The sequence below is a fragment of the Lineus longissimus genome, chromosome 9, assembly GCF_910592395.1.
Source record: "Lineus longissimus chromosome 9, tnLinLong1.2, whole genome shotgun sequence".
Classification (NCBI taxonomy): domain Eukaryota; kingdom Metazoa; phylum Nemertea; class Pilidiophora; order Heteronemertea; family Lineidae; genus Lineus; species Lineus longissimus.
The window spans coordinates 12,563,236-12,579,061 of record NC_088316.1 but is presented as its reverse complement, the minus strand read 5'-3'; the positions used below and the strand labels follow the sequence as shown (position 1 = coordinate 12,579,061).

At 39.6% G+C, this 15,826-nt stretch overlaps 1 protein-coding gene across 2 annotated transcripts in view; it reads left to right on the top strand.

Annotated features, from left to right (window-relative positions):
- LOC135494012 (uncharacterized) overlaps nt 1–15,826 on the top strand; it is a 133,563-nt gene that overhangs the window by 13,179 nt on the left and 104,558 nt on the right. For both annotated transcript variants that reach the window (XM_064781742.1, XM_064781741.1), the window contains exon 2: nt 4,360–4,455. In XM_064781742.1, coding sequence (XP_064637812.1) covers nt 4,396–4,455 — 60 coding nt within the window. In that variant the 5' untranslated portion in view covers nt 4,360–4,395. The remainder of the gene's footprint in view (nt 1–4,359; nt 4,456–15,826) is intronic.

The window sequence follows — 15,826 nt, the reverse complement described above, 5'->3', positions numbered from 1 at the left end:
AGGATTGTGACGGAATGTACCGAATCATACAGCTAATCATAGTTAGGCTTATGTTTCCGAGTCTCAGCCAACCAATCAAGATCGTTGTAGTATCCGGTTATCCTAAACAGCGTCCACCAGCGCCCACCAGCGTTCACCAGGTTTAATGTCGGGTATAAAGTCATCAAAATAAAATTTTGTGGCCAAAACGTAATATGTACACCATAAAAAATACATTTCCTGAAGATTTCATGCTTATTTCGTTTATGACCATTAGATTTTACTTTGATGGCTTTAATGTATGTATGTGTTTACACCTGGTGGACGCTGTCTAGTATGACCTGATTTATTTACGTGACTGCACTTTTCCGCCAATAAAACAAGACGAAAGTCGTTGCAAAATCGTTCCGAATATCGGACAAGAATGCAAGAGCCACCAATTTCGTAAAATCGCTCCATTATCGCCTGGAGCGATTTTTGGGGCGAAATCGAAGAATTGGCGCGATTGTGGGCGAATTTCGCATCTGACATTCCGGCGATTTCATATTATCGCCTCACATTCGCCGGTCGATTTTCGGACAGATTTCGCAGGCGAAATACTGTAGGGTGAATTTCGCCGGCGAATATCGCGTGCGGACTTTGGACGTGATCCCTTAATTGACCGCATAGCCTACCTCTTTTGCCAAATGCTAGGACACCAATTTTAAGCCAATTTTGATGCTAATTGATCACAACATGTCTTACCGGTATTCATGTTATTGTTATTTTATTGATTTCATTGAATCTTTTAACTGCAGTCGAAGGGTTGACCATAGACACAACATTTTGGCTAGAACTTGAAATCATAAAGCAATTAGAACTCGATGCGTAGGTTGCGCGTAATATATGTGAAACAGAGATAAGCGCGTCACTGGTGCGTCATTGGTGTGCAACTCAGTGCGTACATTGTGCATCACTGATGCAAAGCAGGATGGATGTCATTTGTGAATTGGACTATGGAATTGTCTAAACTTTGGCCCTGAAAAATATTGGGTTTTGCACAAAACTTTGTCATCCTGTCAAAAGAATAACTGTTCAGTTGTCGTGCATGTGGAGAACCAATGTACAAATGCACAATTGTGATCAATTATTTCATTTATTGACATTTGTGTTCTGTTTTGGTCGATTATTCAATCATCAAAAACTAATAACTAGTTATGGGGTTTAAAAAGCTAATAATTTGTTTTCGCTGAAGATTGGCTTTGAAATAGAAAGGGGTTATTCAGTACGAAATAAAAATATGATTTAGCAGTATACTAATCATGTTGATTGGCCCGGTGATCTGTTGATCCAATGGTCAGTTTGTCCCAATAAGTTCACCTGGCAGGCAATATTTGCCTGCTCATCCTTTATAATGTTCTCTAGACTCTCTAGACTGACCTTATTTACCTACTTCTTCTTTTAATTATCAGTGGACTCACTAGACTGACGTTATTTTCCTACTCATCCTTTAAATTTTCAAAAGACTCATTTGCCTATTCTTCCTTTAAATGTCAGCCTCAATTGAAGGATATCTTTGTGTGTGTATCATCGTTTGTTTATGTGACTAATCCAGATGGTTACCTTCCAAAAAACATCAAGGTGACAACTGATGACAGCCTGGCGATCATGTGCCAGATTCACCTTAGAATCACTGCAGGTAGTTTACCTTGGCTGGAAAGTGATCCACTTGGCGATGTGTATCACTGCAGTGTTATGTTGGCAACTTACAACTAATGTGCAGCATAGGGCAGGAACGGCAATAGATGTTTTACTGGAATTCACAATCTCTGATCCGAAATGACAGAGTTTGATCAAATTCGGCAATAAATCCATTGAACAATGCCGCTCATTTTGTTAATTGACTCTTTTTGGGCCATAATCAGGGATTGTAAGCTCGTTCCAGTTTTTACCCCTCGGCCAGCGGCATGGCATAGCAGAGAGGTATTGTCTTCCTCTTCGGCGTCAGTCTGTCCGTCGGTCTGAGGGTCTGTCTGTCTGTCTGTCCTGAAACAGAAAAACACATTACTGCAGTGCACGAACCCGGGATATACCGGATACGGTTAGCGAAAGAGTTCTTGATGGTATAGGGACATGATTACCAATGAGGATGCTGGGCCAAAAGTGTCTTGCCCAAGGTTATTCTCAACAAGATGGGCACCTAATCAGCTGTGATATCAGCTGTGATAGCCCTAGTTTACCTTGAGGAAACATGATCCGTGTGAACAACCACGAATACAATCCACTGTACATGACATCTCATTAGATTCAACATGTTCAAGTAAGGCAGTGATTAGGATAGTTTTTGTTGGAGTTTCCTGGGATTGAATATCAAAACAAACTTTTTTGAAATTTTTAGTAAAATTTCAGTTTCACCTGACTAGGTGAGACAGGAAGTTTGTGCATCAACAAAAGAGTTGGCTTGTTGGCTCTCTTGATTATATCTTGGAAGAGAGCATTCATTCTGAGAAAATTGATGAGGATGCAGTTTGGTGTGTTTCATGACTTCGGCAACAATTTGTGGTAGGCCAATTGTCATCGCTATACCAGGAAGCAGTATAAGTGTCACTGTGACAAGTTATCACGAAATGATGAGGTTCATGGATGGAGGACCTTGATTAGTCGCGCATTATGTAAATACGTACGCAAATTAATAATGTATCTGCTACATACAGTCCCAGTCTCAATTGACATACCCTCTGCTTTCTGTAAGCTGGTTGTGCTCTAGAGCAATGTACAAGTTGTGTTCTGCTTTCACACTGGTTGCGTACATATCATCCTAGTTTTGCATATATTACGCAAAGGTGACTCAGATTCGGGTCAGAGATTTCTTGCAACGCACATGTGCAGGTTTTACGTAGGTTGCAAGTTCATTGTGAACAACATACGCAAGGGATGTCAACTGTGATAAGAACTGTACAAGTGACCATTGGCACGTTCCCTCTTCTGTCTGCCTGATTAAAGAGGCATTATGGATGAGCAATGCAAAAAAGTGTTTACAGAGCAATAAATGATTTGATTGATATTTGTGTAGGCAAAAAAATTATGAGGACAGCCAACCTAGGAAGCTTCCAAAAAACGACCTTAAATGCATTGACAAAAAACCAGACCCACTCGATGTAAGAAAATATGAAAACACAAGCACCACGATTACAAAAAGCTGCAACAACATATCCCATCAAGTTCACTTGACATTATTAGAAAGCTGGCTGTTTTTTGCCTAGGAGGAGAGGAACCACAATATGACTATAGGACTTGTGTTGCCCCAAATAGGCCTCTCAAGTATGCTGAGAGAGAACAAGCGAGTGTCTGGCACGGGTCTATGCAACATCAGAAAGGATCGATGGTGCTGTGATGATTTGATGATCAATTTATGGGCCATGTTTAGTGAAAATGGGTTAAAGGGATGATATAGGCATCAGCTAGGCAGGCAAGATAAAGTTACACAAAGTCGCCAATAGGGGTCTCTCACATCTCACAGTAAGTCGAAATGTTCATGCTTGTACGAGGAGTACATTTAGAGCTGAGTCTGACATGACCCAGGGCCTTTACTGTGTATATTAGTCACCTGAAGATGGCAAAATTAGCCCCTCTGCTCCTGCCTATAGTCCCCCTTTAAAGGGCCACAACTTGGGCCTAAGTTATATGTTGGTTTTTTCATACAAAATGGCTTCTAGCAGAACCGCAACTTCTCCAAACAGGATCAATGAAATATCATTAAACTGCATAAATAGGAACAGGGTGTTACCTAAGGCCTGCCTGAAATTCGCAAGCCATGTCCAAACAGCCTGGCATCCAAGACGAAAATCATTATCAGAGATCAGTATTGGTGTGATACTACTGGTTGTGACGCCTGGTGTCAAGTAGGAGTATTATCCTCCTGGCCAGGTAAATCCCAACCAAGTTGTCCCTTTAACACTCTAGGCGTTCTCACCTGAAAAAAGTGATGAAAACCAGATTCCTTTTGTGCTGTTTGCCCTCCATCTTGAGATGATTAAAATGGGATCATCTTTTTTCAATCTGACAGTGCCAATAAAGATTGGCAAGTTACACGCTGCTTATTTCTCCATTGGTGTTTCTATGAAGAAGATTTTTCAAATTATACCAATATTCAGGTTTCCACAAATATTCAGGTTTTTATTTACTCTTCACCTTGTCATTGTCAAGGTTGTGAAATTTGAACCTTGAAGGAAAGGATTCTTATTTCGTCAGCCAATATCATTTCGAAAAGCAATGGAAGGGGTGTGTGGATGGCCCTGAGACATGAGGATGGACCTTCCATTCCTTTGCCTGCCACTCTCTAGCTTTGACCCTGCAGCCTTGGGCTCAGATTTGTCATCAAGGTCCTCTTCTATTTTGTAGAGATGGTGAACTCCTGATAGCGTGACATCGGCGAAGATGTCCGCCTCATTCGAGGAAGATTACGACGAGATAGAGAAATGTCTCCGTCAGGCTCAGGTAAGTGGAACGAGTAAGAAATCTCAAGTTAGAATTTACTCTTAGAGGTAGTCTGTATCACTGCTGTTTCATGTTGGTGCCAATATGGTCCTTGGCTGTTTGGACAATGTTGACAGCACATTGGCCTTTTGAGTTACCGTTGTGAATGTGACCGCCTCATCATGGGGACAGCGCGATTGAGGCAGCTAAAAACGAATGCCTCCGACAGGCTGAGGAATTAGACAAGAATTGTGCCTCTGTCCACCAAAAGAGGAATGGAGGACTTTCAAGGACGCTGCAGATTAGATATCTCATGCAGTGTAATATCAGTAAATGTTTGTTCTCTCTGAATAGTATAGATGGCAGGTCGAGACTCCCATATTCCTATATACCGTCATGATTCATTACTGTGTGAAGTTGTATCAACCTTGATTGCCTGTAATATCTTTTCATATTGAGCTTGTTATAGACAGCCCCTCCCCCCATTCTATAAAATGGGGGGGGTACACATGCTTGTTCCAATATTTTGAGATGACCCCCTAAACTCGGGAAGATATACCTTCTACCACCACCTTTCCACAGACTTTAACATGTTTAAAGATGTATTTTTCCTCCCTCCTAAGAAAGGGAAAATGCCGTTTCTACACTTCCTTGAACATATTGGACCATGATCTAACTTTCAAAAATAATGCCCCTTTTCGGGGCAAAAAAAAGATTTAAAAAACCTCTCTTAAATTTCTCTCGGCTGGAGCTGTAAAAAAGCACACCCCACTATTTCTCAAGGGAAAACCTGAAAAAAAGTCCCTATTATCTCTGGGTTTATAGAGCTTGTAATGTCCCAGTTGATGGTCAGCTCTCAACCTAATATCTTTGAATTTCTCTCGGGGTTTCCATACTCAGAACTGACTTTTCACCTTATAATAGCCCCAGGTTAGCATATAGGAGGATACAGGCCTACGCTAAACATTACTGAGGAGTAGTGCACGGGCCCCCTCAGTTGTAGGCCTACCTTGCCTGCATGATATTGATCACCAGGATCGCTAATTAGCTGATGTATTAGCACTGGATACCTTTAGATCAGGAGAATCTCATTCTGATGATGTAACATGTTGATTGCTTCATTGCAGCAGGTATGGTGCATGAAATTGATCTTCTTATATAACTGCACTGCCCGAAGGGGTACCCCTTTAAGTTCTTAATACTTCCAAACAAACAGTTTTTAAACTTAATTAAAATTGCTGAAAGTGTTTTTGGCAGATGATATCAAATTATTAGGCACCATGATGTAGGAGTATGACCTGTCAGACTGGTTAAAAATGTAGCTTATGGGTACTTTCAGTACGCTAGCGGGAAAAGATAGCATTTCATAAATTGGATGTGGGATGGGACGTTAAACATATCAAATACTCTGATCTGTCGTTACTGATTCAACATAGTACATCAAATACTCTGATCTGTCGTTACTGATTCAACATAGTACATCAAATACTCTGATCTGTTGTTACTGATTCAACATAGTACAAGTCCTCACAATTTTTTGCCCGATATTTTCTCGATGATATGCCATTGTTGCACTCACAATGTAATGACTTCAATGTTGACATATATTTGACACTTCAACTCTCACAAAGAGCAGCTCTTATAATAATGGTATCAACTACAATCAACATGCATGCGGTTACCGAATTGCAGACATTTTTCTAACATGCTGATGACAAAATACAAGAGTCTTATCTTTTATGCCAGGGATTAGGAGTTAAGATGCTGTGTCTGCCAGACAAGCCGAGTACTTTTTGTGGTTGACATAGTTACGAAACCTCAAGTGGTTTTTCTCTGTAAAAACAGCTGTTGCGACAAATACATCACATTGATGCTATTGGATGGAACTTTATCACATCTCAGTAATTTTCTAAGATTTGTCTGTGATTTCCTTTGAAAAATTATTCGCCTAGAAAAAAAAATTAGGATCTGGCAGTGGTCGATATTACATTTGTAGAATAGTATAGACCTGAAGTGTCGAGGCATAAGACGAATTTACATCCTGGCCTCAAAATGAAATATATTTGGCACTTCAACTAGTGCCTTACATTAATTTGGAAATTCACCGCAAGGATGGACAATTTACCGGTAAGTTACTTCTTGTGCTAATCGGTTTATATCAGAAAGAAATAATTTTTTACGACTTCCGGAGTAACCTTTCATTAAAGTCGTACGTGGTTCTAATTAATTTAATCATGGGTCAGGAAGATAGAATAATGCAGTTATACACAAGGTCTTAGTGGAGTTATTATGCATGCAACTTTTCTGAAACTTGGTATGAATAGTATACACAACGGCAGCATTGAAATTTATATTCAGTGCATATTTACCAAATTGGAAATTTTCAAATTCAAATTGGAAATTTCAAATTGGAAACGAACGGTGTATAAAGCCTTTAACAATAAAAAATTATATTATCCGTGTTATCAGTGGTTTCTGGCTTGATGGCATTCGAGGAGCCAATTTGCGTACAAACACGTGGCTGTTTTCAGCATTTCCATGCAATTCTTCCTCTCAGGTAACCAAGACTGCATAAACATCATAAGTAATGAAAATGAACAGCTTTGGGGTATATGCTATACTTGTTAGTGCACTATCGTAGTTTTGAGCAGCTTTCATTCACAAAGTTTCATGCAGGTGTGTTCTGTTCATCACTGTGCACGGACTTCATCTGAAAAAATCCTTTGGAATACAACTTTTGGAATTATAAAATCTTCTTCATCGATTGAGGATATATAAAACAACACTGTGGCAAGAAACACTAAGGTACGTAATCTCTTTAAAAGTTTTCATTTTGAGAATAATAATTTCCAATGAAATATAACTTTAATGTGAACTTCCTACAAGCAAAACAATGCCCTTTCCAGATGGCTTCGGCATCAGGCATAGGATGTTCCGATGAAAGCTTTTTTCCACAACTTTCAGATTGAAATATATTTGACACATTAGGCTACAAAGGAGCTTTGCAACTTTTTTTTCCTCATGGATAGTTGGAATTAAGAATCTAATAAATCCAGCAGAGGTTGGCACATTGTTCATTTAGGAAAAGCCATATTTTGAAATTAAAGTAAATGTAGGGCCTATTTGACCTTCAGAGTTCAGCCAAGACCTAAGGTTGACCCCAAGGCCAAGGTCAATGGCTTCTTTGACCTTGACCTTCACAAATTTAACTTCTTCTTTGACCTTGACCTTGAAAATTTACATTGATATATCTATAGTATCATTGTAGAAGGTGTTTCTTCTTGTCACGAATAACATATATTTCTTTCCTGATGCAAACTTGATTGATAATATCTCTTCTCCTCTCAAAAATTGAACTTTAATGTGAAAATTTCCAATTTTGTAGATACGTGATGAGTAAAAATGTCAAAACTGTTGTTGTATTGACTGATATACAGATGATACGAATGTCAAGTTTCAGCAAATTTGCCTGAATGATAACTGCACTATGACAATGATCTCTGTTTACCAAAACCACAAGAAAACACAATTGAAACAGAACAGCGTAGGCCTTTAACTGCATAGTCACCTTGATAGCCTGAGAATTTTTAGTAAGCTTTTTAACCTTGAAGATCGTAGAGTTATGGTTTGTTGATACGCTAGTATCAATATCTGGTTGGAAATGATAAATTGAATGTTCTAAGGTTGCTGATGTTGATATAATTGGTATGAGTTAGGTATGATACACCTTATTACTGAAGTGGATAGTTTAGGATAGTTCAGCTGGAATGTTTTAAGTGTAAAAGAAGCTGGTTGTCCTTGAACATGTTGAAGGTAGCTTAAACTTGGTCGAGGCCAATCCATGTGAAGTTGTTTTTAAATCCAGTTTATATGTGACTCGCTCGCTTGTCGCATCTGAACTTTACAGGTTGATACGGACTTGTTGTTCATTTCCCTATTGTTGACCTTTTGTGAAATCTACTACAAACTGATTTGGTCACATTCAACCAAAGGTCTACAATAGGGAAATGAACAACAAGTCCGTATCAACCTGTCAAGTTCAGATGCGACAAGCGCCTAGTTTTGGTAGAGCGGGTCACATATTAGCAGCGGTCATGGAAAGTGAAGTCTGTGTGATCAAAAAATGGGTTCACCATATGCTGCTTAATATACCGTATATACAGATAGTGTACACTGTATATGGCAGAATCAGTTCAACTTTGGGTGAGGCTGAGGCGCGCGATAGGCAGAAAAATGACATATATTTCTTCAGTGGTATAGGTGGAGGCTACGGAGGCAATACCGCTGGAATTTTAGTATACCTTGAAAGGTATGATGGAGGTTTTTTGCACCACTGCCCTGTATAAATCAGTATCACCATTTCCCATGAAAGGTGCTGAATCAGCAGTTTCTAATGTTTGGGTACAATTTCTGGCGCTATCTAAAATAACCTCTGTCAGGAGTGATTAATTTAGCTTACTTTCCTGATGCTAAAGTTAAAACGATTCTTTCCACACCCTACCTCATCTGATTTCAGAGGCCCTTCGGGCTTCTTTAACGGTAAAGCACGTTGTGCACATCTTGTTGATAAATATCAACCCAGACAGAAAACACTCAGTTTCTAGCAGTTTTTTGCCAATCCTTGCATAGACCATAATCATAAGTCTTCCTTTCTTTCACGGTATAATTGTCTGGAAGGCGTGCGTTTCTATGGACTAGAATTCCTTTTTACTCGTACTCAGCAAAAGTCATAGGATACCCTTGATCAGGTTTCTGATGAAGCTTTGCTTTTCATGGAGGTAAGTCGGGAAAAAAGTGCCGAAAGAATGAAGCGTCTTCTGCTGAGAAGCATCTGATGTGTTTTTCCAGGGGATTCATCTTTCCATTCTGTTGTCATAGCAGAGGTGGTGCTTCAAGAGTGTCTGTCCATATGTCTGGAGATGACATGTCTATCTTGAGCACATTGAGACGAAAAATTCACAATTTCCATGTTTTCGAATTTTCAAAAGGGAGAAAATATGGGTATTACATGATTAGGTTTATGTTGATGTTGATGTTCAAATGTGACCCGTCACAGCAAAACCAGGCGCATGACGCTATGAGCTTGTACTTCACAGTTGAGACGGACTGTTTGTTCATTTATCTATTGTCTGCCTTTAGTGAAATATGAGCACATCAATTTCTCCCATTATCTCCTGGTGTCATTTAGGCTCATCTTCTGTGCGATATGCGCCTGGTTTTGGTGTGACGGGTCACAAATGGTAAAAGCCCAGGAACAGTTTATTGTTTTCGGAAGACATCATAGGCACATAGTAGAGTATGCAATAATGCATGTAAAAAGGATAAGGCTAACACAAGCAACTGATCACTTATCAAGTCGTCTGTTGCTACAACCTATTAGAAACCTAATTCCCACCTTGCATTGGAATATCGACTCATTTTATTCTGACTGAAGTACAGTAGAACCTCTCTATTAAGGACACCCTCGGGACTGACAAGTGCTGTCCCTGATAGAGAGGTTTCCTGATTAGAGAGGTCAAATTGAATGGAAACAACCAATTTGGGACCAAAAACTGGTTTCCCTAATAGAGAGGTTGTTCTTAATAGAGACGTGTCCGCTAATGGAGGTTCCACTGTATTTGAAAATGTTGAATAAAATCCACCTTCAAAGTGAAATGCGATAATTTGCACTCTTTCGCATTGCAAATGTGATATGATTCATTGAAGTATCAAAGTCAGGGTAGACTGCCTGTTGATTGGAGTCTAGAAGTAAAAAGGTAGTCTACCATCTGGTTTTGAGAGAGGTTTTCAAGGTGTCTTCACTGCATGTAGGAAAGTGAAGAAGTGTTGAGTGTGTTTAGTGAATTTAGAAAAAAGTCTGAAAAAATGGCCTCTGGTCTGTTCACCTGAAGAGGAGACCAAGCAATAATAAAGTTCATCTCATATTTGTTTGGCAGAGTCACTGAAAAGCGTTCGTGTACATAATTCTGTCGAGGTGTTTCATTTGTAATTGCTTTTCAATAAGAATTGTGATCTTGAATTTGAAGTTTGGAGAAGTATTGAATGCTTTTCTTGTACAAAATGTACATTCAGGATGGGTCAACTCTCTTATGGAGCATTGCTCAACTTAAAGATTTCTGATGTATCCCAGCGTTTGCTGGCACGAGTCACTTGCTGCCAATGACCCGGGAACCGTTTCAGTGACAAAATGTCAGTCTGCGCTAAAATGTCACGGAGACAACGGGGAGATGATCACGTTTAAGTAGGATTATCAGCATTTCCCAACAGACGAGTGACATTTGAAAATTTAGAGAAGGTAGGAGAAGTAGATTAGACTTATTTTGTCAGTTAAAGGTCAGGTACATGTAGAAACAAGAGAGACTTCTGCTGACATCAAAGACTGCATTTTTCATGTTAAGACATAAAATGGCACAGTTTGATGTGCCTCATCGATTGCAGTTAGGAGATTAACAATTATTGAGACAAGAACAAGTATAGAAGTTGCTTCAAAAAAAATTCATACTAGCTAAGTTGTCGACATGCAGATACCTCTCAATTAAGGACAACCTCTATACTAAGGACACTAGTTTTGGTCCAAAATTGGTTGTTTCCAATCAATTTGATTGTCTCTAATCTGGACACCTTTCTATTAAGGACAGCATTTGTTTCGTCTGTCCCGATGGTGTCCTCAATAGAGAAGTTCTAAATTGGAACCAATTCAATACTTACTGTAAAATTTAGTCTGGGAGTGGGTGGGTTGTCTTGTTTCAATACCCAAAAAAATCAAATGTATGTGATGTATTAATATTATAGGTCAATTAATGGTAAAGGAGCATGGTGGTGTAATTTGCCAGCATGTTCCTAGCAAAAGTTCCATGTAATGACATACGTTTGATTAAATAAAAAATAAAATAAAAAAAGAAGTTCTACTCTATTTAAAATGCGAATGGCATACGCCCCCTTAGTACTTGCAACCTTCTTGCATGCAACACACACAGAAGGTAAACAGAATATGTCAGCAACCTGAGGCTGCTAACAGTAAAAGATACCAAGACATGCTTCCTTGCCTCATGGCTCATCACCTTCCCATGTTCCTGCATTCACCACCATCCAACCATGATTTCAGCTCTTCCTCAACACTGCATCCTACAGACAGGTTCAAACCACAGTAATGTACTTGAACACATTTCAGTCTAAGCTGACTGAAATTTTTATCACATATTATCATGTTCATAATGCACAGTTCAAGTCAGCCAACTTTGAAGTCAACTTTTCTATTCCATCTCAAGTTTAACATACCAAACTTATACATTTTAAATAGTTTTCATCAGAAATCCACAGTCCTTTCCTTCCAAGTTGAGATGAATCTTGTACTGGTATATATAGGTTACCACTTGCTTAGGTGTGCAAGACCTAGTGCTGGTTGGTCCAGGTGAGAAGGATTTACTGTAAATGATATTGGCCTTACCGTTTCTTTGAACTATTGCCTGATGGAAGAATGGGTATACAGACATCTTAAATAATAGGGCCATTGACAAGAACTTCTTAAAAAACACGTTCTGATTCTATCCGATCCATCCTCATCAGGGTCTCATTCCAATGCACCCCTTAATCACACAACTCTCTACAATCACGGCAAATGTGGTCTCATGGAGATGCATGCATAGGAATGAAAAAAGATCATCCTGATGGAGTGGTTTGACTGCGCTTCCCCACTGAAAGCTATTAGCCAACATGAAATACGATAGTGGGCACTTTTGCGCCTAGATGGCAGAAATGGTCCAGATGCATCCAGACCTGAGCTTGATAAATGGTCCACTTTGAATCCGGTGTAATCCAAGAGTACTGATTAGTTTCCATTAACACTAGTAAAATTTATACCTGTTGCATGGATTTATACCTGTTGTGTAGGTTCGCTGGATCTGTCACATGGGTTTGTTCAACCCATGTGACACATTTTGGACCAGTCACTACTCACATGGGTTGGCTTAACTTATTGTGACACATTTTGGACCTGTCACTACTCACATGGGTTGGCTTAACCTATTGTGACACATTTTGGACCAGTCACTACTCACATGGGTTGGCTTAACTTATTGTGACACATTTTGGACCTGTCACTACTCACATGGGTTGGCTTAACCTATTGTGACACATTTTGGACCTGCCACTACTCTCATGGGTTGGCTTAACCTATTGTGACACGTTTTGAACCTGTCACTACTCACATGGGTTTGCTTAACCTATTGTGACACATTTTGGACCTGTCACACGGGTTGGCTCTGTCTATTATGTGGGTTTGCTGGACCTGTCACATAGATTTGCTCTTACCTCTTGCTGATGGTCTGCTGGACCTGTCCAGGGGTTGGTAAATGGCCTCCTCCATTACCTAATTATGCTGGACACAGTTTTTTTTCTCGGTGAAACTGCATGCCAGAGCCAACAAGCTGAAAATCCCATGCTTATTCAAAACATGGCCATCAATAACAGTTCCCAATACTTCTCGCCAACAGTAAATCATTGATTGATCTCTCGAGCTGGCTTGGATTGGCTTGGTAGGCAGGATTGGTTGATCTTATGCTCTACCATGATATTGATGCCTTATTGATATGTCTTATCCAGTATTGGGTCTCATCTGTTTCTGCGATTTGGGCTTGTTTACTTACTGTTCAACAATCTGGAAAGAAGACGACCCCAGCTGGGCTCGAGGGATTTGCTGACTACCATCAATTTTCAAATGGACTTCTCCCAAAATATCCAGCTTTACCATGATGTTCTGTTGATGGGAGTGGCTGTCGCTGAGCCGACCAGGTATCTCATCAGTCCCGATGATTCTGCCTTCGACAAAGTACAGTAGAACCTCTCTATTAAGGACCCCTCAGGACTGACAATCACTGTCCTTAATAAAGAGGTCTCCTGATTAAAGAGGTCGAATTGAAAGGTTGCAACCAATTTGGGACAAAAAAACTAGTGTCTTTTAGAGAGGGTGTCCTTTGGTACAGAGGTGTCCCTTGTGGGAGGTGCCTACAAAATTACTCCAGTCTTATCTAAATTATTCAGCAGCATCGGTGTAAATTTTTTAAGAAGTATTGATTTCCCCAGGCATTGAATACTGGTATAACAATTGCCATCGTCAGACATTCATTTCATAATCTTCATGTTAGCACACGACTCTGGCAGTATCAGTATAAATTTATAAACATAAAAATGCACTTCCATCAACTATTTCATTCATGCTTAAGCTCTCAAAAATTTTAAAAAGCTTGACAAAAATGCAAAGTTTTCGGAAATATTGATATCCAAATTCCCTCTGGTATATGTATACTATCGTTACAGTAGTCACTTTATCATTACAGTAAGTCATGACCCGCAATCATTTCTGTATTGTTCAACATGTTCAAGTCGGAGCTTGGCTCCAGCTGTCCCGTCTGTGGCATTACAATTCGGACAACGTTGTTCAAGATAATGATTAATTTGGAAAGAAATCCTCCGCTGTGCGTCGATTTCTCCAGTTGCTCCAGTGATGTGTGTAGCAGTTTCTGTTAACGTCGGTTTGTTTTTGTGGTATGTCAGTAAGTTGCTACTATTGTTAGCGTTGTGCGTAGCTGTGAGTAGCATTTCCTTCACAAACAGTTTGTGTACTACACCTGGAGCTTTTCATGTAGCACCTTCCGAATTGCTTCGTCGATCAGGAAGCTCGTCATGGGCCTACGCCGGTTGTTCAAAATTTGAAATCTAAAATTGAATTTGTTCATTTACATTTGTAGAATATAATTTGCTATTTGTCCCCAGGTATAGATATACTCTATAGGTCAATTCGCATCATATTTCTAGTTACTTTACAGCTACAGTGTTTACTTGTGGCACAAGTAAATACAATATTCTCTAGTGGTATGTAGGCCTTTAAGATCAGACTATCATTTTGTTGTGACAAGGAAAGCATTCAGATTGGATATCATTTTGAGTTGAGAATGTGCGTTGGGAGTTTGAAGCATCATCAAGGCTTATATCTTCTCTCGAATGGATTATTGAGAATCAATTTTAGTATGAAACTGCTCTAATTTTTGGAAGGAAGCAATCTTTCTCTGTGGTGATCGATCCTTTGACTGACATTGGCCTGCTTGGGTCGCTTGTAGACCTAGTAATGATAAGGAATTGGGTTCTTAAATGTTAGCTCAGCACAGTGTGTGTGCCATCCTTTGGGCTTTTTCAGAGCGCCTTTCGCATGGCTTCATCTGTCAAAGAGTGGTTCTGATGTGACTGTGAAAGAAGTTGGTTCGGAATTCATTTCAAGTGGCAATGGAATGTGAGAATGCGCCTTGGGATTTGATTGCAGCAGCAATGTTGAATACGCTGCGAGAACGAATTAATGAGGATTCAGGTTCAATAGTGGCAATGGTTAGGATCTAATTCTGTGGCACATACGGAGGAAATATTATCTGTGGAGGGTTCTTTGGTTAAAATCCAGCCTCTATGCCTGGCCTCTGTGGTAGTTGTCATTGCAAAGCTTAGGAATTGGATGCAGTTTCTGTTCAGGTGTTGGTTTTGAAAAATGAGAGTGGTTTTCTGGATATGGTTCAAAAGTTTGACTCAGTGCAGGATTTGACGAGTGTTTCTCATGTAAAGGGCTCATTGAAGGTTTTCCTGTGAATATGGTGCGCTGTCAAATTTAACACTCTGAGAATTTGACTTTCTGAGATATCAGACAGTTCTCAATTTCGCTGTTTGAGATTGTTCTTGTAATGTTGCAAAATTGCTTTTGAAATCTAGATAGGACTGAGGTCCAATTAGTGCTGGGGTTTTTTTGTCAACAATTATAATTACAATATCTCATTCGAATGGTGTGGTACGGATGTACCATGACAATTGATTCTAGTTTGCAATTAGCGTTAGAGAAATTTTTCATGTCATCATTCAGGATAACGTTTCAATCCATTATTGATTTGTTTGAAGGGATTAGTGGGGAATGATTTCATGCAAATCATGGAGTCAGCATTTATTGCGATGTTGATTTCTTGGTTGAGAATAGCGTTGCAATTTGTAATGTTAGTTCAGAAGGCTGGATTGTTGCCCGATTTTACTTCGTAATTCAGCTTGTGGAACTTTCAGTTGGAATATCTGGACAAAGTTCGCCTATAATCTGGGTCTCACACTGTTTCCAAAGTTCTCCTATAATCTGGGTCTCACTCTGTTTCAGAAGTTCTCCTATAAGTAGGGTCTCACTCTGTTTCCAAAGTTCTCCTATAATCAGGGTCTCACTCTGTTTCCGAAGTTCTCCTATAATTAGGGTCTCACTCTGTTTCCGAAGTTCTCCTATAATCAGGGTCTCACTCTGTTTCTGAAGATCTCCTATAATTAGGGTCTCACTCTGTTTCTGAAGTCCTCCTATAATCAGGGTCTCACTCTGTTTCCA